The sequence below is a fragment of the Centropristis striata genome, chromosome 12 (genome assembly GCF_030273125.1).
Source record: "Centropristis striata isolate RG_2023a ecotype Rhode Island chromosome 12, C.striata_1.0, whole genome shotgun sequence".
NCBI lineage: Eukaryota > Metazoa > Chordata > Actinopteri > Perciformes > Serranidae > Centropristis > Centropristis striata.
In genome coordinates, this window is record NC_081528.1 from 21,730,761 (window position 1) to 21,754,569 (window position 23,809).

The 23,809-nt window shown below is 41.9% G+C and overlaps 1 protein-coding gene across 1 annotated transcript in view; it reads right to left on the reverse strand.

Moving 5' to 3' along the window:
- tenm1 (teneurin transmembrane protein 1) overlaps nucleotides 1–23,809 on the reverse strand; it is a 202,630-nt gene that overhangs the window by 30,376 nt on the left and 148,445 nt on the right. The window contains exon 22 of the mRNA XM_059345783.1: nucleotides 19,168–19,400. Coding sequence (XP_059201766.1) covers nucleotides 19,168–19,400 — 233 coding nt within the window. The remainder of the gene's footprint in view (nucleotides 1–19,167; nucleotides 19,401–23,809) is intronic.

The following is a 23,809-nucleotide window of genomic DNA, read 5'->3' on the forward strand; positions in this document are numbered from 1 at the left end:
AGAGGCAGGATGAGCTTTTTGGAGATGACAGAGAGGGAGCGAGCTGGGTTGAGAGAACAAAAAGGAGAGAAACGTGAAAAGAGAGTACGGGAGAGAGGAGAAGAGATGGAGAGGAGTGAGTAAGGGAGAGAAGTAAAGTGGAGAGAGGAGAGGGCTTTGGAGAGGCATCCAACTCAGTTAGACATTCAGCTCAGCAAGCGGCTGTCTTATCAAAGGCACTGCACCACAGAAATGTAATTATATTTCCATTCCAGAGCCCACTAAAGGGATTAGAACAATGCAACTGGAGGAAGAAGTTATTTGTCACATTAGATGTGAGCAGGATGCCGCAGTGAACTTTTGACATTTGGCGCTCGCAAATGTGCATCATAAATGTGCGTCGGATTTTTGCGCTCGCTTATGTACATTATAAATGTGCGTCCATGAATCAAACACATGTGAAATGTCTGCATGTGTGCGTGTATTTGCACAGCGCATGTGAACGAGTGCGTTCTTCTACGGACAGCATACACTTGAACTCTCCTTGCAGCGGAGCTCTGCAGTAGACAGTGAGCAGAGAGAGAGAGAGAGAGAAAGAGAGGGAGAGAGAGAGGTAAGTCCAGGTATTAAAGGTCAGGGCAGACTATGAATCATCTGTTATGGATGAGGAGCGACCTTCATCCCCGTCTCATCTCACGAGACAGAGAATAGCCCTTTGACTCAACTCCTCAGCAATAATATTCCACAAGTCAACCCTCACCTCTCATACCGTATGCCGCCAATTCGCCTTGATTGCTTTCACTTAGCATAAGACAATAAGCCATATTTCAGTATCGCTACCTGCCATCTCCCATGCATGTGGCTCACTGCTATGCCATTTAAAAATACATTGTGTTTATGGTTTATCATTAAGTTATGTCAACTTTATGTACATATCCTTCTATCTCAAGCATGCCTCACAGGATAATGGAGACAAAGCCTACTTATATATAACCACAATAAATCACAAATCTAAATGGTGCAATACAATATGCAACAGAAAATCATAAAAACAATCACATGGAACGAAGACTGCTATCTAATTTGTTATTTATACCAATTGTCTATCTATTATTTTTTACTATAAATACTTAATTTGTTTAATCTTTCAATTTGGTCGCTTTATTGGCTGAGGAATACAAAATATACATTTTCACTACATAAAAAGATTATTACAAATGTGTCGCCTTTTATTTTGACAATTGCTAATGTTGCAGACATGAAGCAATTCATTATTCTAGGCCTCCTGATTAATATAAGTCAGCTCTGTTAAGGTTTCTACTATCTCCTGGGGACATTTCTGTCTCTTTGATGCTAAAAAATGAACTATGTTCATCAGTAACTCATTTAGTTGATTGCCATTTGGTGCTGAGCAGGCTGCATATAGTGGGTTTACCTGTGTGTTGATGAGAGCTGTGAGGGGCAGGACATGAAACCAAAACAAAGAGATGAATGGAAGAAGACGTCAGAGCTGTGGGAAACTGTACAATTGCGTCTTTGGGTTAAGCACTACTTGTGACTCCTTTCACATCATTCAAGCCATTTGAAGTGCAACTTTAAAATGTCAGAAAATGCCAATCAAAATTTCCCAGAGCCGAATGACTTTTATTTACTTTTTGTTATTACCTCAACCAAGGAGGTTATTTGGTTAGGTTTGTTTGTTTGTCTGGCTGGCAGCAGGATTATGGAAAAAATTCAAGCACAATTTTTAAGAAACGTGGTGGAAGGGTGAAGCATGTCATAACCTCTGGATTACACCAGGTGTAGCTGCACTCCCTTGTGGCTGTGATGCGGCTGCCAGAGCTGACATTTTTGACAACAATTGTGATTTCTCATAACGGCGACTCTTCTCTCTCCACTCTGCTACGCTAAAAAACACCTGGTCTATTTTACAGAGTGACTGCATGTTACACCCAAAACTGGCTTGTTCTCCTACTATCCCTCCTCTGCCTATCTGTCCCTTCTCTCTGTATGTGAAAAATAGATAAAAAATAATTATGAGGATTAAAGCATTTTCAACCTGCAAGCCTGAAACTCAGCCACCAATCTTTGGTCCATGTCGTTCATAACTGGATTTTAATTTAGTATTCGGTATTAACTTTGCAACAAAGTAAGACGTAACCACAATAAACAATAAATCCTGTCAATCAACTGACCAATTTTGGCTCAGATATGATGGGTTTATTAGCCTCTTAAGCGGCCTTCCCTGCAGCACCCGCTGCAGAGAATGAAACTTCTCAAAACGAATCAAAGGCTGATTTGACCATGCAGAAGAGCCGGCACATCATAATAAAAATGGACAATGGCGCGACACCATCAGTATGCAGAACGGCTGCAACTACTCCTTTCTCATCCACTCATCTTGTCCCATTTTACCCTTGATTTTTATTCTGGTTCTGTCAGTCCTTCTCCTTTCAAACTCTGTCATACTGGATTATGTGAGGATGTGCCTGTGCTCACTTCCTGAGCCCCGGCTAGAAATCACTGCTGCCCTTTTCCCCAGGCAGTGCTACGCTCTCATCCTTCCTTGACATACAATAGCTTTCTTTACACGTGATTTCACTCGACATGTACACACAAACACACACATGCAAACGCAGCGCATCGCCACCGCAACTAGATTCACAAATGTCCTCAAACCAAGCAACCCTGGGCCGACCCTGTGAGCCATAAATCGTGCAGGTAGAGTGGCGGTGGAGAGTGGAGGTGGGCAGGGGGAGGGCCAGGGTCACTGTGTTTCCTCCAGAGGCCAGAAGGTGAACTGCAGAGCTCTCCCTACTGGCCCCTTCATCATCCCTCTGACACAGACAGATTACACCACCCACACAGCCTCACTCCCCCCAACAACACCTTTCCTCTCTTCCAGCTTTCCCTCGCTCTCCATACTCCCTAACTTGATCTTCTTCTGCTCTCCTTTTGCACCCTCTTCCCTCTCTCGTTTATTCCCTCTTGTCCTTTGCTTTGTTTCTGTTGTTTCGCTCCTTCTGTCCTGCCCTCTATGTTATAAGTGCTAATCAAATCAGTGCCCTTTGACCCTTCAATAATGTCTGGGCTCTGTTTCCCTCCATTCAGCCCCTTTTTTTATTTCTTCCTCTCTGCCTTTCCATTTCTCCTCCTGTCACCTGGCATTACACAGGAGAGACGTCTCAACCCACAGCGCAGTCTCAGCCTACTTAGGTCTGAAAGCTGGCACATTCTCCCAGCTCTAACAGCGTCCTCGGATCCTTCCTACTTTCCTCTCACTTTTCCACCCATTTCTCCTCCCAGCACCCTAAACCTGTCCCTGATCTTCGAGCTCATAAATCCTGCACAAGGACATGACGAGGCAGCCAGAACTCTCTCTCAATACTGATTTCTCTCCTCTCCCTCTCTGTCCCTGGATATTACTCTTTCTTCTCCCCTCCTTTGGTTCTATTGACTTCCATCCTAAATTCCCTCTATTCTTTCTTTCTTGCCTTTGTTTGTGCTGTTCTGACACCCTCAGTATGCATGCTCGAGATCTGCATGTTGCACACGCAGCTCCTAAATAGCTGCCAATCTATCATCAACAATAAATACAGGACCGGGCTGACTTATTCATCCTCACACAGGCACAACAATGAAGAACGATTGCTATTATTGCTTGGCATTGGCGAAAGGATTTACGCCAGTTTATGTGTTGTTTAAGAATATTTCAAGCATGTTTATTGAAAAGGCGGCAGATTAGTCCACATTCTCCTTGTCAGGGACTGGATTTCCTGCTGTTGTGGGTAAAGCCGTATGCTGCGTTAAGGGAATTTACAGCCGCTCTGTATAGCCAATGGATACTCACAAGACATCAAAAGATTTACCGTGTCTCCCTGGGTGGACCTGGCACTCTGACACTCATGTTTAGAAGCTGGCAGACACACTGGTGGAGAAATAATTGAGATAAATCTCAACTCCTGAGGGAGACGGACATTTGGCTAAAGTTGGGACTGGATTTTATCATCAAAGAAAAGTGAATTAGACGGAGTTGGATTGACCTTGAATGAAAAAACAGAGGGAGGGGAGAGGAAAAGAGTGAAGGAGAGGATGATAAAGTGATGCTATTCACATTCATCTCAGATTTAGGCAGAAAATGCAGCCAAAGAGAAAGAGACAGACAGCACCAAAAGAGGTGTGAAAGAGGAGAGAGGTGGTGATGAGACAAAGGGACATGATGAGAAATTGCTTCAATTAACCATTACAGGCCAATCACTCTCAATCAAAGAATCTCTTTGTTCTCTGTCCTTGTCAAAAGAATATCAGTTATAACTGCCCCCTGTGGCACTGCAATACAATACAATCTGATTAATGCCTTGAGAGGGGTCTTAGAGAGCATCAGTGTTGATTACAGCTATTTGACGAAGAAGGAGCCGCCAGGGATTTTCTGAGCAGAGAGTGAGGGAAAGGTGAGCACATTTATAAGGTGAGAAATGAGATGAGAAAGTCTAATTATAAGGAAAGTTGTAGATTGTGTATCTTTATTTAGCAATAACAGTAGACAGCCCTGCTGGCGTACTGTAACATCAGGATGTGGTGTTTTTGCTGGCGTACGTGTGTGTGCTGCATACTGACTTCTCACACCTGAACCCTCATGAGTGCAGGAAGTCAGCCTTCTGGTGTTGTTCAAGTTTCCCTTCCACAGTACTTTCACCCTTCAAATGTTGACAGCAAAGCTGCCAAAAGAGCTGCCTCTATGGATCAAAGTGAGAGGAATTGTAAAATTGTATCGAAAACAAACACATCAGTGTCTGTCAGCCGGCGATACAACCACCTAAGTGCAAAATAAGCACATATTCTGCGAAGGGAAACCTTTTTAGAAGTATGTATTCATGGAGGGGAAAGCATAATGTGTGCTTGTATGGAAGATCCATTCATATCTGAAAACTTTCATACGGCTGCACGTGCATGTAGGGGTAGGGCACGCCACACACACACACACACACACACACATGCACACACAGACACAGACACACAGACACATGAGATTTCCAGCAGCCTGAGGAGTAAGTCATTCAATCTGCCCTCACATATCCCCAGGCTCAGTGGGTGTTAATGATATGGACTGACATATTATTACAGCATCTAAATGATGCTAGCTGCAGCTGATTAGGGCCCATGGCGGCTCTGTACAAAGTAACTGTGTGACTGACAACTGAATGTAGACAGATGGACATTTTCACCTGCACAACTGGCCCCAGTGAGGGACTCTGACCATAAATAAAGTCAACCAAATTAGCCTAGGAAAGCCTGGAGGGTTTGCTAACTGCTACAGTCGGACTGTAAGTGAAGCTGAAGAACACACTGTTTTAAAGAGTCTTTAGCTGGCTGTGTGGCTTACTGTTCCCTTTCATCATTGCTCCTTGAGAACGCACAATGCAGTCTGGATGTGAACGTGCGAATGTATGTGGATGTGAGTGCAAGCTCGTGTTGCGGCGCGTGTGGGTGTGTGTGCATGCATGCGTGCGGTGAAGTAGCTAGGCGAAAAGATAAGGCATGGCAGTTAATCACATTGTGCGCATATGCAAATATAGAGCGGATAAATCAGAGTGTCTGCAGATGAGAAATTCACACTCCCACCCACACACACACACACACACACACACACACACACACACACATACACAACTTTCATGAAGACACTGAGTTCGCCCATGTGCACTAAAGGGGGAAAAATAAACCTGTTCACTCAATCTCAGCACTGTGAAATGGCACTGTGCACCGTACTGATTTTGTGTGCACGTGTTTGACTGCAGGGATGTGCATATTTGTGTGTGTTCAGACAAATGTGTGTCTCACAGAGTATATGATTTCACACCTGCATTCAAAAATGACAGTCACGAGCATCAATTGATTACGCCGCCATCAGTCGCACACTGGGATTGGGTACATACTGCATCAAACGCTGCTCTGTGATCTGTGGCATGCACATCTGTGAACTGCAGCATTGTAGAACAAGTGCAGCTTTCAGTGGCTCTTATTTTCTCCAATCAAACACTTATCATCAATCAATACAAGATAGCACCATGAACGAGGACAGGCGTGTATTTCTGGTAGATCTTTGGTAAGCAGTAATAATTCATGCTTCTTATAATTAATTATTCATTAAAGCCCCACAGAACAGACAGTGGCTTAGTAATTAAGTCTGAATCAGACACTGTGGCTCATCTAATTATCAACCACTATAAGTTTGTTAACATATTAACCCGCATTAATTAATTATTGATAGCTGCCTTTTTTTTTAGCTGTTAGTGCTAGACTACACATGTATGGCGAGGCGAGACGATGCGAGCGTGCAGAGAACTGAAAGGAGATTTTGCAATAGTTGCATGCAAATTTTTGTTGCGAATAAACATTTTTTTTGGTGAAAATATGCGACTTGGCAGTAATTGCCTTGTTTGATAGCAAAAGAGAGATCCAAAGCAATCACAGAGGCAGCAGACAAACTCAATTATAAAAGCAATTGAAATGCTTTGGACTAGAAAGCTCCATGAAAGGCTGAGGGGTTTGGATCAGTGCGGAGCGTCTGCAGATTATGTCGCACTGTTTAGAACATCAAACAAACACAAGGAGGTCTATCAATAGAAGCTCTTTCACCAAATACGCCATTGCAACAACAAGCCAGTGAGGTTTTGCAATGTTAGAAAGAGGAAATGGGATCAGATGGGAGGAAACAAATGTTTTCATGACTGAAAAAGTAGGAAAGAGGCACTAAACTACTATAGATTTCAAAGCTCCATGCACAGCTTCCACCGAAACAAAGTTTCCAACATACAGCACAAAGACATCACAGTAACTGAGCCAGAGGCAACTGCAGTACAGTCTTTATCACAGATAGTTGGCTTTGCAGCCATTTCAGATTTTTCTTCCACATTTTCCAAAAGAACTACTGTGTGAGTGCTTCCTTGGAGGGAGCTCTGGCCACTGGTCTCTTGGAGCACTGCAGGTGATAATGGTACCCAGGTGCAAACATTTACTGGCTCTGTTTTCCCATCCCCATAACAGCAGCTGACCCCCCCCTCTCTCTCCACCCTCACACAGGCAGGTTCAATTGGACTGCCAAGCTGAACTGTGCCTGCCACCATCACTCCACTTATTCATCTTTCTGTCAGTGTGTTTTAAGAATCAAGGTAGAAACAACCTGCATGGCCACGAGTTCACTATCTCTCCCCTCATCAGAGCTCCCTCCGCCCCCACCGCATCGAGACAAATGCTTCCATCTGAATGTGTGCGTGTGTGTGTTGGGCATTCGCCTCGAGTAAATGCAATTTATTCCTCCACAGTGGCAAAGCTCCACTCCTCCTGTCAGCATGCCAGGCTCCCAGTGGAGGTTGACAGGCCAGCTGCCAGTAGTGGCCATCTCGACCAGTTAAAGTGACACGCGTGTCACATTTCCCATGATCACGCTGACGTTGCCAACCTGACATACCTTTAACAAGGCACCCATAACTAACTCTGTGTCCCTTCACTGGGAAAAGCAGATTAGGTCCAGGCACCCAGAGGCTGTCAATCAAAAACAAGCATGCACAAGCACACTGACTTGCCCAAACGTTGCACCTTTGATGCACAGGCTCAGCCTTTGGCCTTGAGCCCGCATCTCTTATTGACTCAGGGCTTCATTACACACACAGTGAGCTTCAGTAATCTCTCTGAAGCTACCCTACACACTCCGACTACAAACAAGGTAGCTGTCAGTCTGCATAGTGTTCTTTCTAATACATTACTTGAATAGCAGGCGTTTTACAGGTAGAGTCTCGTTTTAAGTCAGCATAAATTTGCCTCTACTAAGCCCATTGACTATATTTTCTTTGGTCCTTAGCAAATCTTGGCAGTGGGATGAGTATTTCCCCTCAGAATATCCATGAGTCCTCTACTGACCCAAGGTGATTAGGACGCAGACTAGCTACTGAGATGGATCCCTGTTTTTCAAAGTAGCCCAAGACACGTCTTATCCATTTATCTGGTGGACAATTAAGTTCCAGCCACATGACTTTGCATGACATTGGGCTCAATGAAATGATCCATCCAGCTCTGCCACCAGGCCAGAGTCAAACTCATGTTTTAATGTATTACCAAACTTCTTTTGCCTTTTTAGTTTTTGGTTCAAGATGACTTTTTAGTTAAGGTCAATGTCAGCCTATTCTTTTTCGCGTTTTTATGAAAAAACAAACAAACAATGCTTCTATTTATCTGACCATATCTTAATCACATGCAATAGGTAGAAATATTGGGAAGACTCTATTTTACATTATAAACAGCTCTTTGATGCTCCGAACCATTTGGGCACACTGCTGAATTACTATAAGAAGCAAAGATGCAGAAAAAAGTTAGAAGTTGCTCCAAGTTGCTTTTTCCCATTATGATCACAGTTTCAGAGAACTTTTAATGTTATTGGTGAGAGATTTCAATCAATCCTCCAAGTACCACAATCAGGCAGAAGTTGAGATCATACTTTGGTAGGGGCGGCTGTGGCTCAGTTGAACGGTCACCCACTGATCGGAAGGTTGGTGGTTCGATCCCTGACCATGGCAGCCTACATGTCATTGGGCAAGATACTGAACCCAAAAAGGCTCCTGATGCTGCGTTCATCAGTGTGTAAATGAATTCCCAATGGTGGCAGGTGGCACCGTTGTAGGATAGCCTTCGCCACCAGTATGAATGTGTGTGTGAATGGGTGACTGATTGAGTGCAGTCTGTAGTGTAAATCACTTTGGATAAAAGCGATATATAAGTGCAGTCCATTTACCATTTGCTTTGGGCTCTGATAATCTCATGTATTGAAAACTTTTGTCCAATGTGTATGTAGGTCAAGAGAGAACCCAATGACTGTAGTTTGATCAATTTTAGCCAGTGAAATCAACCACTATTTTGAGTTTTGTTGAAAACATTTTTGGTGTTTGACAGCTGAGTCCCCATTCTGTTAGGAAGCAGCTGTCTCTACATATTCCAGACTTCACCAGAAAAACAACATTTGTTCTAATGCTTAAATGACCCGTGTCTACATTTCCTGACAAGAAACCTCTTGTGGTACTGCAAATAGTGACGACCCAAAAAGTTTTGTGACCTTGTTATAGTGCAGTAACATTAGTTCCAGTGGAGAGAGTAACTGTGTTCATGCCAGCTGAGCGAGCTAAGCACAACTTTAATTTTCTACCAGGTCTCTATTGCAACCAAATTTCAATGTATGAAAATGCACAGAACGTCCTTGAAAACAGTCGTATTAGTTGCCCAATAGCCATGTTTATTGTACGGTAACAACCTCTACTGGCCATACATATCATGATGGGAGCAAAGAGGGGAATCAGGTGATGGATGGTCTGGATGGATGGATAGGAAAAATGAAGGCCAACGTTTTTTTAAATTACATAACATACTTAACTTATGTCACTTAAACAACTTCCTGAAAGCAGCTACAGGAACTTTCATTTTGTGTTGAGTTTGGTGGCACACAAAATCAAGCGTTTCCATGAGCACCATATATCTCTCATTTAAAACCAGCAGGATCTGAAAGTTTTCCCCACTCAGTCCTGGTTCTGATTCTTCCGTGGCTCCTTACCCTCAGGCGGGCCCCAAAGACGGTTCTAGAGAACATGCATAATTCAGTCCAGTTTCGTCCAAATCCAACCTAATGGGGCATAACAAGCTCGATGATGGTCATGTTTTCTATTGTAGGTTTTCTTAGAGGAATCAGTATTAAATTGAGAGTATTTAACAATTAGGTAAAACCTCCTTGTGGTTGGTTTAACTTGTCTGCGTAGCTAAAGTTACATAACAAACATACTTATTTTAACCCAAACAATGATATTTTCCTAAATCTAACCAAGTAGTTTTGTATCAATTCAGTTTAAAAATGTGACTGTTTCACAACTGTTGCTTGGTCGCCTACTCTCTAACAGTCAAATATGTAATTTCGGTAGTTACTAGGAAACAACCTATTCTATTGTTTAGGTATGATGAAAAAGCAGACTCATATCACAAATTTGGTTTTGTTTGTGTCATTCAAGAACGTCGGAACATTCAAAAATTTACATATAGTACAGCTTGCGGTAGTGTTGTATGTAAAGCATATGACATTTTCATCAGTCTTCTAGATAACATCATATATGACCATGCATAAACAGGGAATTTTCATTGAAAACATGTACTCTAAATTGAGAACACAGCATACATTATTTACCAAAACTGACTTACTCATGTGTGACAATGCAATACAGTTGAATAAGCTCATTGCTTGTTACTGTAGTGACTGAATAGTTTTAAGATTCTTGCAGTTCTGTCAGGAACACTTACATCACGTACTGCAGACTGTTGGGCTGTGACAAAGTCAGCAGCAAATATGCAAACAGGACATCGCCCATATCTCTGCAATTCTTCCTCCAGTAATGTAAAAATTGCTCACTGACTGGACAGGTCCTGGGTGTACCGGTGTGCTGTGTACTTTGCTTGATGCTCTTTTACTTGGCCCTCCGGATTTGCCGCTGGCAGCTATATTCTCTGCATTAGTTTTGGGAAAAAAGCGAGTCTCCGGCAGAACTTCTTATTGTGGCTGCTCAGTGATGCATGTCTGTTGCACAAACCATTGCCGATCTTCTAATTATCATGGATGCTGCAGTGAGAAAACAAGCTGTGGTAGAAATAGCATGACCCAATGGCGTCTCTCTAATTTGCATTATCATAGAGTATGCTGCTGTTTGCCTTGCTGTGTGATTAATTCATGTGTGTATCATTAATGCAGGAATGTCCAGGGGCAAAGACAAAAGCTCGGTCAATGTGAAATGAAACACAGGAGCAGCCTGTTAAAAATTGCGCACACATATGCACCGGCTCACACACAAATGGAATCTTAGAGCTGAAAACACAGTGTGACTTATCTGATGCCCTTGTTTTGCGAAGTAGTGCTCTGTTTAAACCAACAGAAACAATGATAGTTGACCCTCTGAGAGGGAAGGCGGCCACAGGGCCAGTTTAATATGCAGATGAGTTGTGGGACTGCTGCACGCTGCAGGATTTAGATGCAAAACACTGAGTTCCCTCTCTCTCTTTATCCATTTCATTCACTCTCTTGTTCTCTCTTTCCCCCATTCTCTATTTTTCTCAATAAATTTCATATTATTTTTTACTCTCTGTTGCGTTCACTTTCTCCTTTCTCTCTCTTTCCCGGCTCCCTCTTTTTCTCTATCAATTTAATCCGCTCCCGCTCTCCCTCTCCCTTTCTCTATTTTGTGAGACGCAACAATCACTCTGCACTAAATGCTATGGGAGCCAGAGGTAGAATAACAATGGCATATTCATTCCAAAGTTACAACACAGAGCAGCTGGCATAGAGGCTACACAGCCCTAGGAGATCTTCTAACTTCACTGCTGCAGCCAGAAAATACAGTTTGGGAAGTGGCAGGTTCCAGAAAAGTGGAATGCAGGCTGCAGTGATTAGAGCTGCGCAATTGCAGGACACTACCGCTCATATGACTCCACTGCTGGAGTAGAAGCAGGGGACTGGTGTTTGCTGAGTTAATGGTTTGTGTATGGGCTTGCTGACAGCATCGAATGCTTGATTTACACTGATGAAATAAACTAGGAAACGCTCCTTTGCACACTGCTATGTTTTCAGCCATTTCTGTAAATGAGACTGGCGCCCAATGTGTGAAGATATTCGTTCGCCTAAGCTGCTTATATGTCAACCACCAGCCAAGACAGATACTGTACAGCATGGAGCTTGGCTGTTGTGGTCGGAGGTTGGTGGCCAAGCCGTGATGTGCCATGTGAAGCGTATTTACCCCTGGCTGTGACTCTTTTTACAAAAAAAAAAACGGCCTTGCTGTTCAACATGCTGACAACCGCAACCAGTTTAAACCCCACCGCTTCTTCCGCACCCGGGCCGTGCTATCTCCACTCCGATGGCGTACTTCGCAGCTGTTGGGCTGAGTGAGATGGGGACAAATGTGTTGTGTCTGTCTGTTTGGGGAATAGGGAGACACAGAGAAAGAGACAGAAAGAAAGCAGAGTCGGAGAGGAAAGAAGAGAAGGAGACAGAGAGAGAGGCCAACGGGGCAAGAGGGAGGAATGTGGTGGCAGCATGTCAGCTTCTGATAAGGGCATTAGTCTGCCCCCTGTGGGTCGGAGTGAGAGACTGTCACTGCGAGCTCTCACTGCCATGTGCACACACACACATATGTGCACACACTATTTTCTCTGTGGATATCAGCTTTGCTGTCTGGGACTAGTCAACAAATCACAGATAAGACCTGCACATGGCAAACAACAACAACTAAACTCTCAATCACTGGAGTCACTCTCTTAACTCTTCTCTGTCCAAACCCATGAAACACAGCCAGTTATTTTTACATACGCACAACTATTATTTACCAAATGTGTAAAAAAAAAAAGAAAAAAAGAAAGAAAAGTACCCCTTCATGTTGTGAACAGAAGGAGTCCAGAGATGCGAGCCAAGGCTGTGCAGTCCTGTGGGACTGACGCCTCTTTCATGTCAGACATGGGATCCATCCTAAATGGAGCAAGGCCCTTTTATTTACCGAGCTAATTGACTGCAGTAGCGCATGTGGAGCCAACTCTAAACAATGCCCCAGATCTTGTATTCATAAGTGAGTGTTTGAAGGACACAAGATAATCCCTGCAGCTTACGCTATGGAGAGACTATAAAACTTGGGCAACAGCAGTGAGCTCAACAGTGCTGCAACATTGTTGGCTAAAATTAAAAATATGGATTACTATTTAACAACTGTTTGCCGTGGTGTAACAATATTATGTGTCACAGCAGGACGACTGCAGCTATATCAACACCGGGGCACAAGGATGATTCACCGAAGAGAAAGGAGGAAGGAAAGAGAAAGAGACGGAGGGTGTGGAGAAAGAAAAAGAAGGAAGGTTCTAATTTGGAGAGAAGGAGCTCACCAGAGGACACAAGACAAGATCAATGCTGTGGAATCACAGAGCAAGAGCTTCAAAAAAAGGAAACGGACAGATATTTCTCTGTGAAGTCTACAACTCATTACCATTGAGAAAGGGGTGCGGGGAGGAGGATGAGTATGGGCTGTGGCAGATGGATGACAGGGAACCAGGGGGCTCCAGGCGGAAATCTCCAGAGCCTTTATAAGAGCTGGTTAGTCGGAGCACAATGGCCACAGAAGAGTCTGTGAAGTGCAGTGAGTCAAAGAGTATAAAATACCTGACCGTGCGTGAACAGGAGGAGTCTTGGGACAGAATATTCTATTACTGTACAAAGACAGAGATACAGCATGTTCTAAGGTAGAAGGGGCACATACACTGAGAATAACAGTCTTCAGATCATCTGTCAGATTGTAGCAGGAATCAACTCCAATCTTGTTTTTCTCTTATCTTCTCCTTTTGCTTTTCATCATCTTCTCCCTCCTCTCTCTGTGTGAACTCCGGAAGTTAGGGGTAATAAAAAGTTCTGCTTTCAAATTTGGAGCCTCTTTGTATTAAGAAGCAGTGGCATTTGAAGAATGGAGACACTTCTGCACTACATTAGTTTACCGTGGTCCATATCGACTGGCTGTCTGCCTCAGACGTCAGACTGCATCGCACGCACAAGCTGAGTGTGACTGACAGGAGAGGCCGTGTAGGACTGTGGGTGTAGCCTGAGTGACAGGCCTGTGGCTAAATCTCCTGTGCGACCTGGGGACTAAGAGGTGGCCAGGTGTGTGGGTGTGATTGGTGAGGCCAGTAAACAGATTATTTCTTCTTCCTGGTGGCACATGCTTGCTGTACAAACGTAGCCCACACAAGCCAAATATAGCCCGATTGAAGCTTTCACAAATTACAATATATTTTATACTATATTGTTTATATCCACTACAGTTTATTAGGCTGATTCCACATATGCTGGGTATTTTTATTCAGTCTAAGTGGTAGAAAGGTCCATCACCATCACAACACTGATGAATTATACATACTATTATTCCCACATCCTCTATGTTGTTGTCAGTCCCTACCCTCATCCTTTTCTCTCATTCATATAGACCCTTTAACAGTTTGTTAACTCTAACAACTTTCATAAGGGTGCGCATGCATTTTGGCAACAGAAGTACGGCAGAGTACAACAGTTTTTTCAAGCTATGCAACAGAATGAACTAAAACTTGTGAATGCCACCTAAACTAAGTGAATCTGACTGACTTCTAGATCTGTTTTACTGTGGTTCAGTTGGTTTAATTGGCTGATTATTAATCAGTGCAGCGAGCCATAATCATTAGTATAAGTTCATGTTCATTTGTAATTTCAACCATAACGAATGCAGCTGAAAATCTAAAAAAAGATACCTTTAAAAAACCACAGCCAATTAAAAACAATGTTTTTCTCTCAACACGGAAGCCACGATGGTTTCAGTACACGTTGTAAAGACACACTGTGTGTCTACACTTTACTACTACAGAGCTCCGCTGCCCCAGCTTTCCTGTGGGTGACACATTGAAGACAGACGTCAGAAGAGACTGGTAAGACTTTTTCCAGTTAACGGGCAGGATAGAAGAAAGGATATAAAACAGTAGCACTATACACCAGCAGTGAAGACACACTGCTGGAATCCACTCCTGACAGCTAATAACTAAGGGTGTAATGATTAACCAATTTAAATCGACACTCCGGGCTTAATGTCTCAAATATGTGTGCATTAATTCAAACAGCCTGAACTGGGCTAAAGCTAAGAGGGAATCAGAGCTGAATCTGCACACTTCTCTACATTAGAAAAGCTTAATATGACAGGCGTATTTTGGTTAAAGTTCAGCGCCTGCAAGTGCCATTTTCTCCTGTAAGCCAAAGGGAAGCCATGCTTACCCTATTAGCCAGGATATAATAGTCAGTTTAATAAAAAAAAAAAGATCAAATAATTGTCCTTGTCATATACAGGGTAATGTATTTCTGTATTTTTATCTTGTGGCCAGCTTTTACCCACTTTTTTACTGACAATTTCTTTAAATTACAGCATCCCTCTGGGTTGTAATGGTGCAATTGTTGGTCATTTTGAGTGGTGAGGAAGTGAAGTGAGCTGCTGCAGCACAGGTTTTTATGCCTGTTGAAGCCAGGTGAAGTTGGCAGGCCTGTGTGGGTGTGTACACTGCTTGACTGACATCTCCCTGCCTCTCCTGTGCTTTTCTTCATCACCTAGGGTGGGACAAATTATACCCTTATCATTTTTAATAATAAATGTGGTGACCACAGCACAGCTCCAGCCACCTTCAACCTGATGCCACATTCCCATCATATGGGATGGATGGTAGTAATGGGAAAGATTTCCATGTTTACGACTTGGCTGTGTGAGAGTGAACTGTCAACACAGCACTATAGTCATTGAATTTTAATTACTTTGAATGACAGGCACAATATGTTTGCTTGGTTTTCAGGCACTTCCTTACTATTATTAAGTGCCAAGTCTGATATATCAGAGCTTTCAGAAAGAAAGGTCCAATTGTAATTACGAAGGAAAAAGGTGTGAAGGCCAGGCGGAGAAGTGTTCATTAGCGAGTCTGCTGCAGTATTCGCTGAATTCTTCACTGTATTCGTTGTTGAAAAATGCTGATTTGCAGCAGCGTGTTGAAGCAAACATTGTGAGGATGTAAAGAGCCGTCTTCTGCAGGCAAGCAGTATCTTCTGCAGGGAGCCTTTTTGTCCAGAAAGTGACAGGGTCGCAGTGAGCTTCCAGGAGAAACAGGTTTTCTCGGCCGCTCAATCAACTCTGTTTGCAGAGCAGCTGTATTGACCCAGGGGCAGATTCTCTGTCCTTCAATCGAGGATTCTGTGACATTTGTGACAAGAAATGGGTTTCCAATGCACAGCACAAGTTGTTTTTCCGAGCTGAAGTCCTCAAAGCGAGTTTGGAAATTTTCAATCAGCCTCTCCAGGAGCTCAGCATGGTTTTGAGATGATTTTTTTCCTTGGGTTTGTTCCAAAACCTTTGGAAAGTGCAGAATGCCCTCTTGTATGTCAAGTTTAAACACCTCTAGCTTCCTCTGAAAAGCATGCAGCAGCACAGATACAAGGTCACTGTGTTGTTTCTACCCTGAAGCTTGACATTAAAGTCATTGAGGTGGGATGTGATATCCGTCAGAACTGTAACAGCCTCCATTTTCTCTTCATTTTGCAGGAAACAAATTTTGGCTTTTGCATTTTTTTTTTGCTCAGACACAAAGGTTTAAGTGCTGTGCAAATGGCCCAAAAACGCTCCAGTGCTCTGCCTCTGCTGAGCCACCTCACATTGTTGTGGAGGAGCAAATCATCAAAAGTTGCACCGACCTCTGTCAGAAATGGCTCTCATCACGGTTGCCGTGGCTCCTGAGTACATTTCCCCCGGACTAGCACACAGAAACAGGGCAGATTATGCAGTGATATATCAGACAAGGGTGTTGAGTTTCTAAGCGCTGAACCAATGCCCTCTCTCTCTGTCATGGAAGGTGCTCCATCCATGTTGATTCATCCATGGCAAGTGAGATGAAGTGTTCCTTTTTTATGCCATCACAAGTTGCTGGAGCAAACCTTCAGCAAGAATCTCTATTCGTCTTGGTGCAGAGAGAGTATTTGATTTATTCTCCTTCATTACATCCTTTTTCTCTCCCTCTACCATGGCCTCCAACAGGTCACTCATACACTCTTACATTAGTGTCCGAAATGTGCCTCTTGTGTTTGCCTTGGACTCATGCAACTCTCACTGAAGCCTCTATTGCCGCCTCTTGCTGTGTCATTGATTTTACAATTATTCTGCTTTGGCAGGGGGGGCAACCTGCAGCTCCGGAGCCACATGGAGCTTTTCAGCCCCTCTCCAGTGGCTCCCTGTGGCTTCGAAAAAAATTATATTGAAATGAATAACAGTTATTTTGTAACATTTTAATTTGTATCCATCATTGTTGTGGGACGAAAGGAATTACTGTGTCCTGCAACTGCAAAAATGTGATGCCTATACACTGAATAATGAAAAAAAACAAAAACATTTAATCAGCTAATCGGTGCCATCTGTACAAAATGCTGGCCAATCTTGAGTCTTCCTTGCTTGGCTGGCATGGTTTTCAAACACAAAAAAAGTCTCTAAGGAATGTAGAGAATGCAATCACATGTGGACAGATTTGTCTGCTTTCACTGCCAGTACTACAAACTTAAATAATATCACTGCGAAGTAGCCAGAGTGGTAGGGCAAATTAAGGAATGCTCATTTAGACCTATTTGCAATGTTGACAGGCTAATTTAATTTAATAAGTAATCTCAATGAACCAACTCGACATAACAGTAGTGGATAAAGACATTCTGGAAGTTTGGATACAAAAACGCTTTTTGTCACCTTTTTTTTTTTTTACTGGCTAGTGTGAGCATACCGTTTAACTTTTTACCTGGAGCTTCTACATGTGATCTGACAACAGCCTTGCTAACTGTGGTGATTGGCGGATGGCTAAATAATGATAGATGAGGTGATGCGATGGCGATGTGCTGTTCAAAAGCGGCTGGGATCGGTTTGCCAAAAAAAGTTGGTCCTGGTCCGGAATAAAAATGTGTTGTCGGTCCTAATCTGGACCTGAGTCTGCCTATTGAGTATGTATGCAATAAACCTCATTTTGACTTGTTTATAGCAAGAATAGCACAGGTGCAACTAATAACATTAATGATGGCCTCATTCCACTGAAGTGTCCCAGTAAGCCATGAGAGTGAGCCAGCATGCACAATACCAGGGTCCTGAAACTGGAACACCAGAATGGACTGCTGCCATGATTACTAGTTTTATTAGTCACACCTGTGTTTTTCCTGCTGTCACATGGCAAAAATGTGTGCTGTGGGAAAAGTCTAGCAGTGTTTTGGCATACAAGGCGGACAATTTCCTTTTTTATAAAAACAACATAAATCAGATAAGTAACGTAATAAGCTTTAAAAATAACTTTAAGCAACATGATAATGGCTTAAATTGAATGGATGAAGAGTGGAAACATTAATGTTGCCTGGTTAAATCAATTCATATTTAAAAATGCTGATGGCAGGGTTGAGAAACAGGCACAAACAGCATGAATCCATCAATCCGTCCTAGCTGGTGTCAACAGTACGGGCTGCTGGCTGGGATGTGTGTGGTGTTTTTTGTGGCAGAACACAGTAGGGTCCTTGAACCAATTAAGCTTTATTTTAATGCCACAGCATATCTGAGTATCTGAGGGCTCAAAGTGAAAGTGCTTTTTTTTTTTTTACAAATGATATGAACACCAAAGCTTTAAATGATTGTCTCTTTAGTCAAAACATAACACAGAAATCAGTCATAACATTAATACTTGAGCAGGGATTACGCTTCAGAAAACTGATATCCTATATAAACATATTTGCATTTTAAAGGGAAAGAAAGTCAGTGCGATAATTGAAGAGAATAAATCTAATCACGATGGAGTTGTACTGTAATTATCTTGTGTCTGACAAAATAGAACATTAGTTCACTGTGCCTGTTATCCAATAATTAATAATTTATACATAATTCCAAATGTGGGGAGTCAGTCCACAGTGAGAGAATATTTCTGAATAAAGTATCCAGTAGGTTTCTGACTTGATAAAACAGCACCCAGCCACAGGAAGGACCGGGAGCAGATATATTATCTGGGATTATACATGTTGTAACTCAGCATTGATACCAACACCTCTAGCTTCCTCTGAAAAAGCATGAAATTTGATAACAATATGCTCGGATAAAAAAATCACCTTCCCACACAGATGATTTGAAATACTATACCTTGAAGAAAAAGATTACTGAAGTGACTTTTTATGAGATTGTGATAGTTGTTTCTTTGTGTCTCATAATGGTTCTAAATGTATTACAGCCTTTCACGTATGTAGGGTTCAAGGGTGTACGATGTAGTGAAATAAATGCAGACTACCTGATTTTTTTTCATGAAATCAGAAAAATAATAAATTATTCAAAATGTCAGTGTGATGAGCTGCTTCAATACAAAAGTACTGACCTTCAGAAAACCAGCCATAGCCTCGTGCTCCAGCTAGGTGTAGCAAATATAACTGAATACTGATGTGTGAGCACAAATTCTCTGTATATTAGCCGGGAGGGACGATAAATGTAATCCATGCTCATGGCAACAGTGTGTGGTTACAGTGAGCTGACTGAGAAAGTGACTTCTTTAGATGTAGTGTCAATATTCTCCTACCTCGAGGGTTATTGAGTGCAGCTTCAGTGGCCTTCCTGCCTTCTCCACAGTGGCTCTGGTCAAACGGCAGACACTGCTCCCCCGTCCCGGCCACTACCTCCAGGTTGCGAGATGGATCTTTTGGCTGCCCAAGGTTCCTCACCCGGTACACTCTGCGGCTGCTGGTGTCAGACACGTAAAGAACCTCCCCCATTGGATCCATGGCCAGGTAGTACTTGTGAGCGGGGCTGGTGCTGGCGGGAGAATATCGCAAGTTAATGGAGTCTAAAGTTAGAAAGCAAAAACAGCTAAGATGTTGGAGGTAAATACAGCATTTATTTCAGTTTCTTCCTCTTACATGCATACCCCAAGTGACACAAACTGACAGACAGTGAGACTAGCCTAGTTTAGGAAATTATAATATTACCCAGCATTCATGACGAGACAACACCATCAACTGAAGCAAAGGCATTCAGAGGCAATCAGGTCATCCCACTGAATAGCATTCATAGAGAGATTTATAATTTTGTGACTGTGCTGCAACAACAAGACTAATGCCTTCTAATTTAAATAGCACTGACGCCCACAGCAATAAGGTCATTTTCAGGATTTTGGATCAGTGTGTTTGTTGAAAAAAATTTTTTTGCTAGGCTTACAAATTCAAAACATCAACATGTTTCTTGTATGTCAGTGCAAAATAACAATCCCATGCTGCGGGGCCAACCCACGCTGTTCTCAACACACCTTCAATATTATATATTTAAACTCTGACCTCTGCCACGGACACATGCCCTATCTCTTCATGTTAACAAAAGGGAAGAATATACAAACATGATTCAGAGCTGATCCCAATTTAATCACTTCTTCCTTGGCCCATGCTACACCTTTCTACGTAGTTTCATAAACATCCTGCCAGTCCTTTTTCTAGAATACTGCTGGCAAACAAACTAACACATTGAAACCAAAAACATGACCTCCTTGGCCGCTATAACAAGAAAAACATAAAACTCTTGCTGAATTTGCTAGGCCTTTTCTACTTTAGGGCAAATGTGGCTCAGAAGGAAGACGGCTCTTCTTTTAATCACAAGGTTGGTGGTTTGATTCCCGGCGGCTCCTGTAGTCTGCATCTCAATGTGTCCTTGAGCAAGACCCTGAACCCTTCAGTTTTTCCTGATGGACAGACCAGCACTTTGCTTGGCGGCTCTGCCATCACTGGTGTATAGATGTACTGTATAAAAGTCTGTGTGAAAGGGTGATAGAGAGGCAAAATTGGAAGGGAAATTGTAAAGCCTTCTTTCTGGTAATGCGCTATATAAATGCAATCCATTCACTCTTATAGAACAAACTGTACACTGAATAAACCTGACAGTTTTTTCAAGGACCCAAGATTATGTAACACTGTCCAGGTGAGTTCTTGCTGTGGATCCATCCATGGCAACAATAAAACAATGCGGACAATTTTTCTCTAACTTCATAATTAGAAACCTTATTTCTCGAGCTTTGCAGTGGAGAATATAATAATGTCTTAACTACAGCAAAGGAATTCACTTTTAATATCAGGCTCCCTCATTTCTGCTTCATTTGATAAGGAAATAAAGGAGGCTTGATGTCAGAGGCTCTTTGTTCGGGGTTTAATGTGTGCCCCTATATTATGTACACCTATGGTATCTGTGCAGCAGCATGCAAACAGATACAATAGCTCACAATAATGCCAGGGAGATGTTTTTCTTTGAGCAAAGATTTTCAAGTGCTAGTGATATGTTCATCAGCATAAATGTGCCCACATGTCAGGCAGAGATAAGAACCCTTATGTATAAATGTATGTGCAGCCAGGATCAAGTGGAAAACAGCATAACTCCTGCATTCACATATCCTACCAAAGGCTGCATACTTATATAATATTCCTGTGATATCAAACCTATTTTTGCAGGAATGTGGTGGTGCACATAAAGAAAGTGAGGTTATGCTTATAAGGTGTATATATTTCTGTTTTGTATTTTTATGCATTCTATATTATATGTGATGGTTGTAAAATGTTGGCTTTAATGCTTATATTTAACAACTATGACACACAGTCCAGAATAATAATAAGAAAGCTAAACTGAGAGCAACAGGAAAACAGGAGACACAATAGCAGGGAGTGGGAATAACATGCAACAAAGGTCCAGACCAAAATTAAACCCAGAACATTCATATAGCTAAATTTGGCCTAAGCTAAATGAGCCATGTGGACACATAATTGTCTATTGTTCTAGCTGTTATTGTTAGTTTATGAGAGGTACGGATGGACAAAAGGCAGAAGTTTATTCAGTGTAGGGCGCAACAATACAGTATGTGGAGGGAAGACAGCAGTATGGAATTAAGTACTTTTCTCACTGTTTTAATAAAAACTATCTTTTGTCCTAAGCTTCAGGCTTTAGAAAGAACAGTGTGAACGCTGACTTCATTTACCCTTATGTTGACTGTGAGCTGTATACTGTTCTCTGTGTAGGAGGAGTGCCAACACTGTGGGCATGTATCTGTGCAGAGAACACTTGACTTGCTGCTGTACATATAGTCTGCAGTTCGTTATTGATGATCATCCTTTAATATTGTATGAATTTCGTGGTGCATTATTTAACACAGTGATTGCAAACAATGTGAGAGAAAATTAGAATTCTCCACTTTAAACTTTCTAACTAAGAGATCCAAGCAATTACTTTGTAGCATGCGATCCAATGCCAGCTGGGTCTGGTCAAAGGCTTCCTGCCAATTAAAACCTAAAGTCACACTGTAAAAGTGCTTTGTCATTAAAGAAGGTCAAATTACAGTGTTAAGAAAATATATTTAATGCCATTCTTCAGCATAGTATTCCTCAATTAGTCATTTTACACCTTGTACAGATCTTTAACTGTTTTTCTCATTACTTAATTTTCTCACAGGATACAAATCTGTTCTTGTTTTTCGGACGCTGTAAGACCATCCTGCCCCTACTTACCCTTATGCTCTAAAGAGAAAATTCACTTTCGATATTAGCTTGAACCTTCTGCCAACGTACAGGGGAAAAAACCCCACTGCAACATAGGCATGGGGTGCTGTCAGTCATCTAGTCCATTAAGTGCATAACTGTTTACAGAGCTCTGCACTGAACTGCCCATACATAATTTAAACTTGATCCTAAGAGAGTTATTCACAGAGTTTCAAAGTGTGCCACTTCTCTGCACAGCATATCATATTTGTTGGGCCTCTCGCAGCTACCACAGGCTTTGCACGGTGCATATAACTGATTACAAATCACTTCACCTGTCTTTTTCTCAATTAGATGCTCACAGCTCGGAATACATTTATCCAGTGGAAGGGAAATGAACAACAATAACAACCGCAGCACAAACAATCCACCCTTGTTCCCCTCCACACAAAATAACAAAACAGTGATCAGAGATGATAGACATAGTGATCTAGCTGTGTCTGACTGTTTCTCTATATCGACCGTCTGGGCTCTCAGATAATATTATAGAGGACTTCCTCCCCTATTTGCTTTACTCCTCGCTCAGCCTCTTGAAGGGGAAGAACAGACAATGGTTTTACAGTGAGTACATCCCATATTGTCTACCCTTGGAGAACACCTTGTTTTGAAGCCCCGTTGGCTGATAGGCACTTTGCTGGGAAGAATGTGGAGTGAAAAGCTTTGAAAGCTGAATATGGATGAATAATTAATGCATTTGACTTGGGAGAACAATAGTATAGAATAAAGGGAAACACTAACACGCTACTAACAGTAAAAAGCTCCTGCGGCGAAAAAAGGAGGAAGCAGGAACTGAGAGAGAAACCTCCAGGGTGAGGAAAGGGTGAGCAAAGTGCCCTCAGAAGAGCCCAGTTGCTATAGGCTCAGAACTGTTGTTCCCAACCAAACCTAACCTGACGTGGCTCTACAAATCTGTGCCCCTTCATTGACAACAGCTGCTATGTTCCTTTGATTATATACAAGTGGATATAATAGTGGACATAACAATACTTTTTATTATTAAATTATTTCACTTGGAGTTGTAAAAACTAAGTGTTTCAGCCTTGAAAATATTACTTCAAGCAGACTATTTTTGGCTGTTTTACTTTTAGCTTTTCCAACAATTTATCCATTGCTTTTACTGTTTTCTGATGACTATTAGCTACTACTTATCTGGTACTTTTAGCTAAACGTTCCAACTGTTTCCCATTACTATTTTATTAAATTCATTACTTTAAGCAAAGTGCTTTAACTGTTTTTAACTATTTTAGCTTTGTTAGCCACTTATTCATTACATTAGCTAACAATTCCAATTGTAGTTTTGTTAGCCACTTATTCATTACAATAGCTAACAATTTCAACTGTAGCCTTGTTAGCCACTTACTCATTTTATTATCTAACAATTTCAACTGTAGTTTTGTTAGCCACTTATTCATTTATTAGCTAACAATTTCAACTGTAATTTTGTTAGCGATGTTTTCATCCCATTAACTACAGATTTCAACTGTATCTTTGTTAGCCACCTATTTATTACATTTAGCTAACGATTGCCACTGTTTATACATTAATTTTAACACATTTTATTCAAATTCAAATATTTAGAATTTAGATATTTAGAATTATTGATCCATGAGTTTTAGCTATTTTTTCAATCATTTATCTATTTCATTTAGCTACATT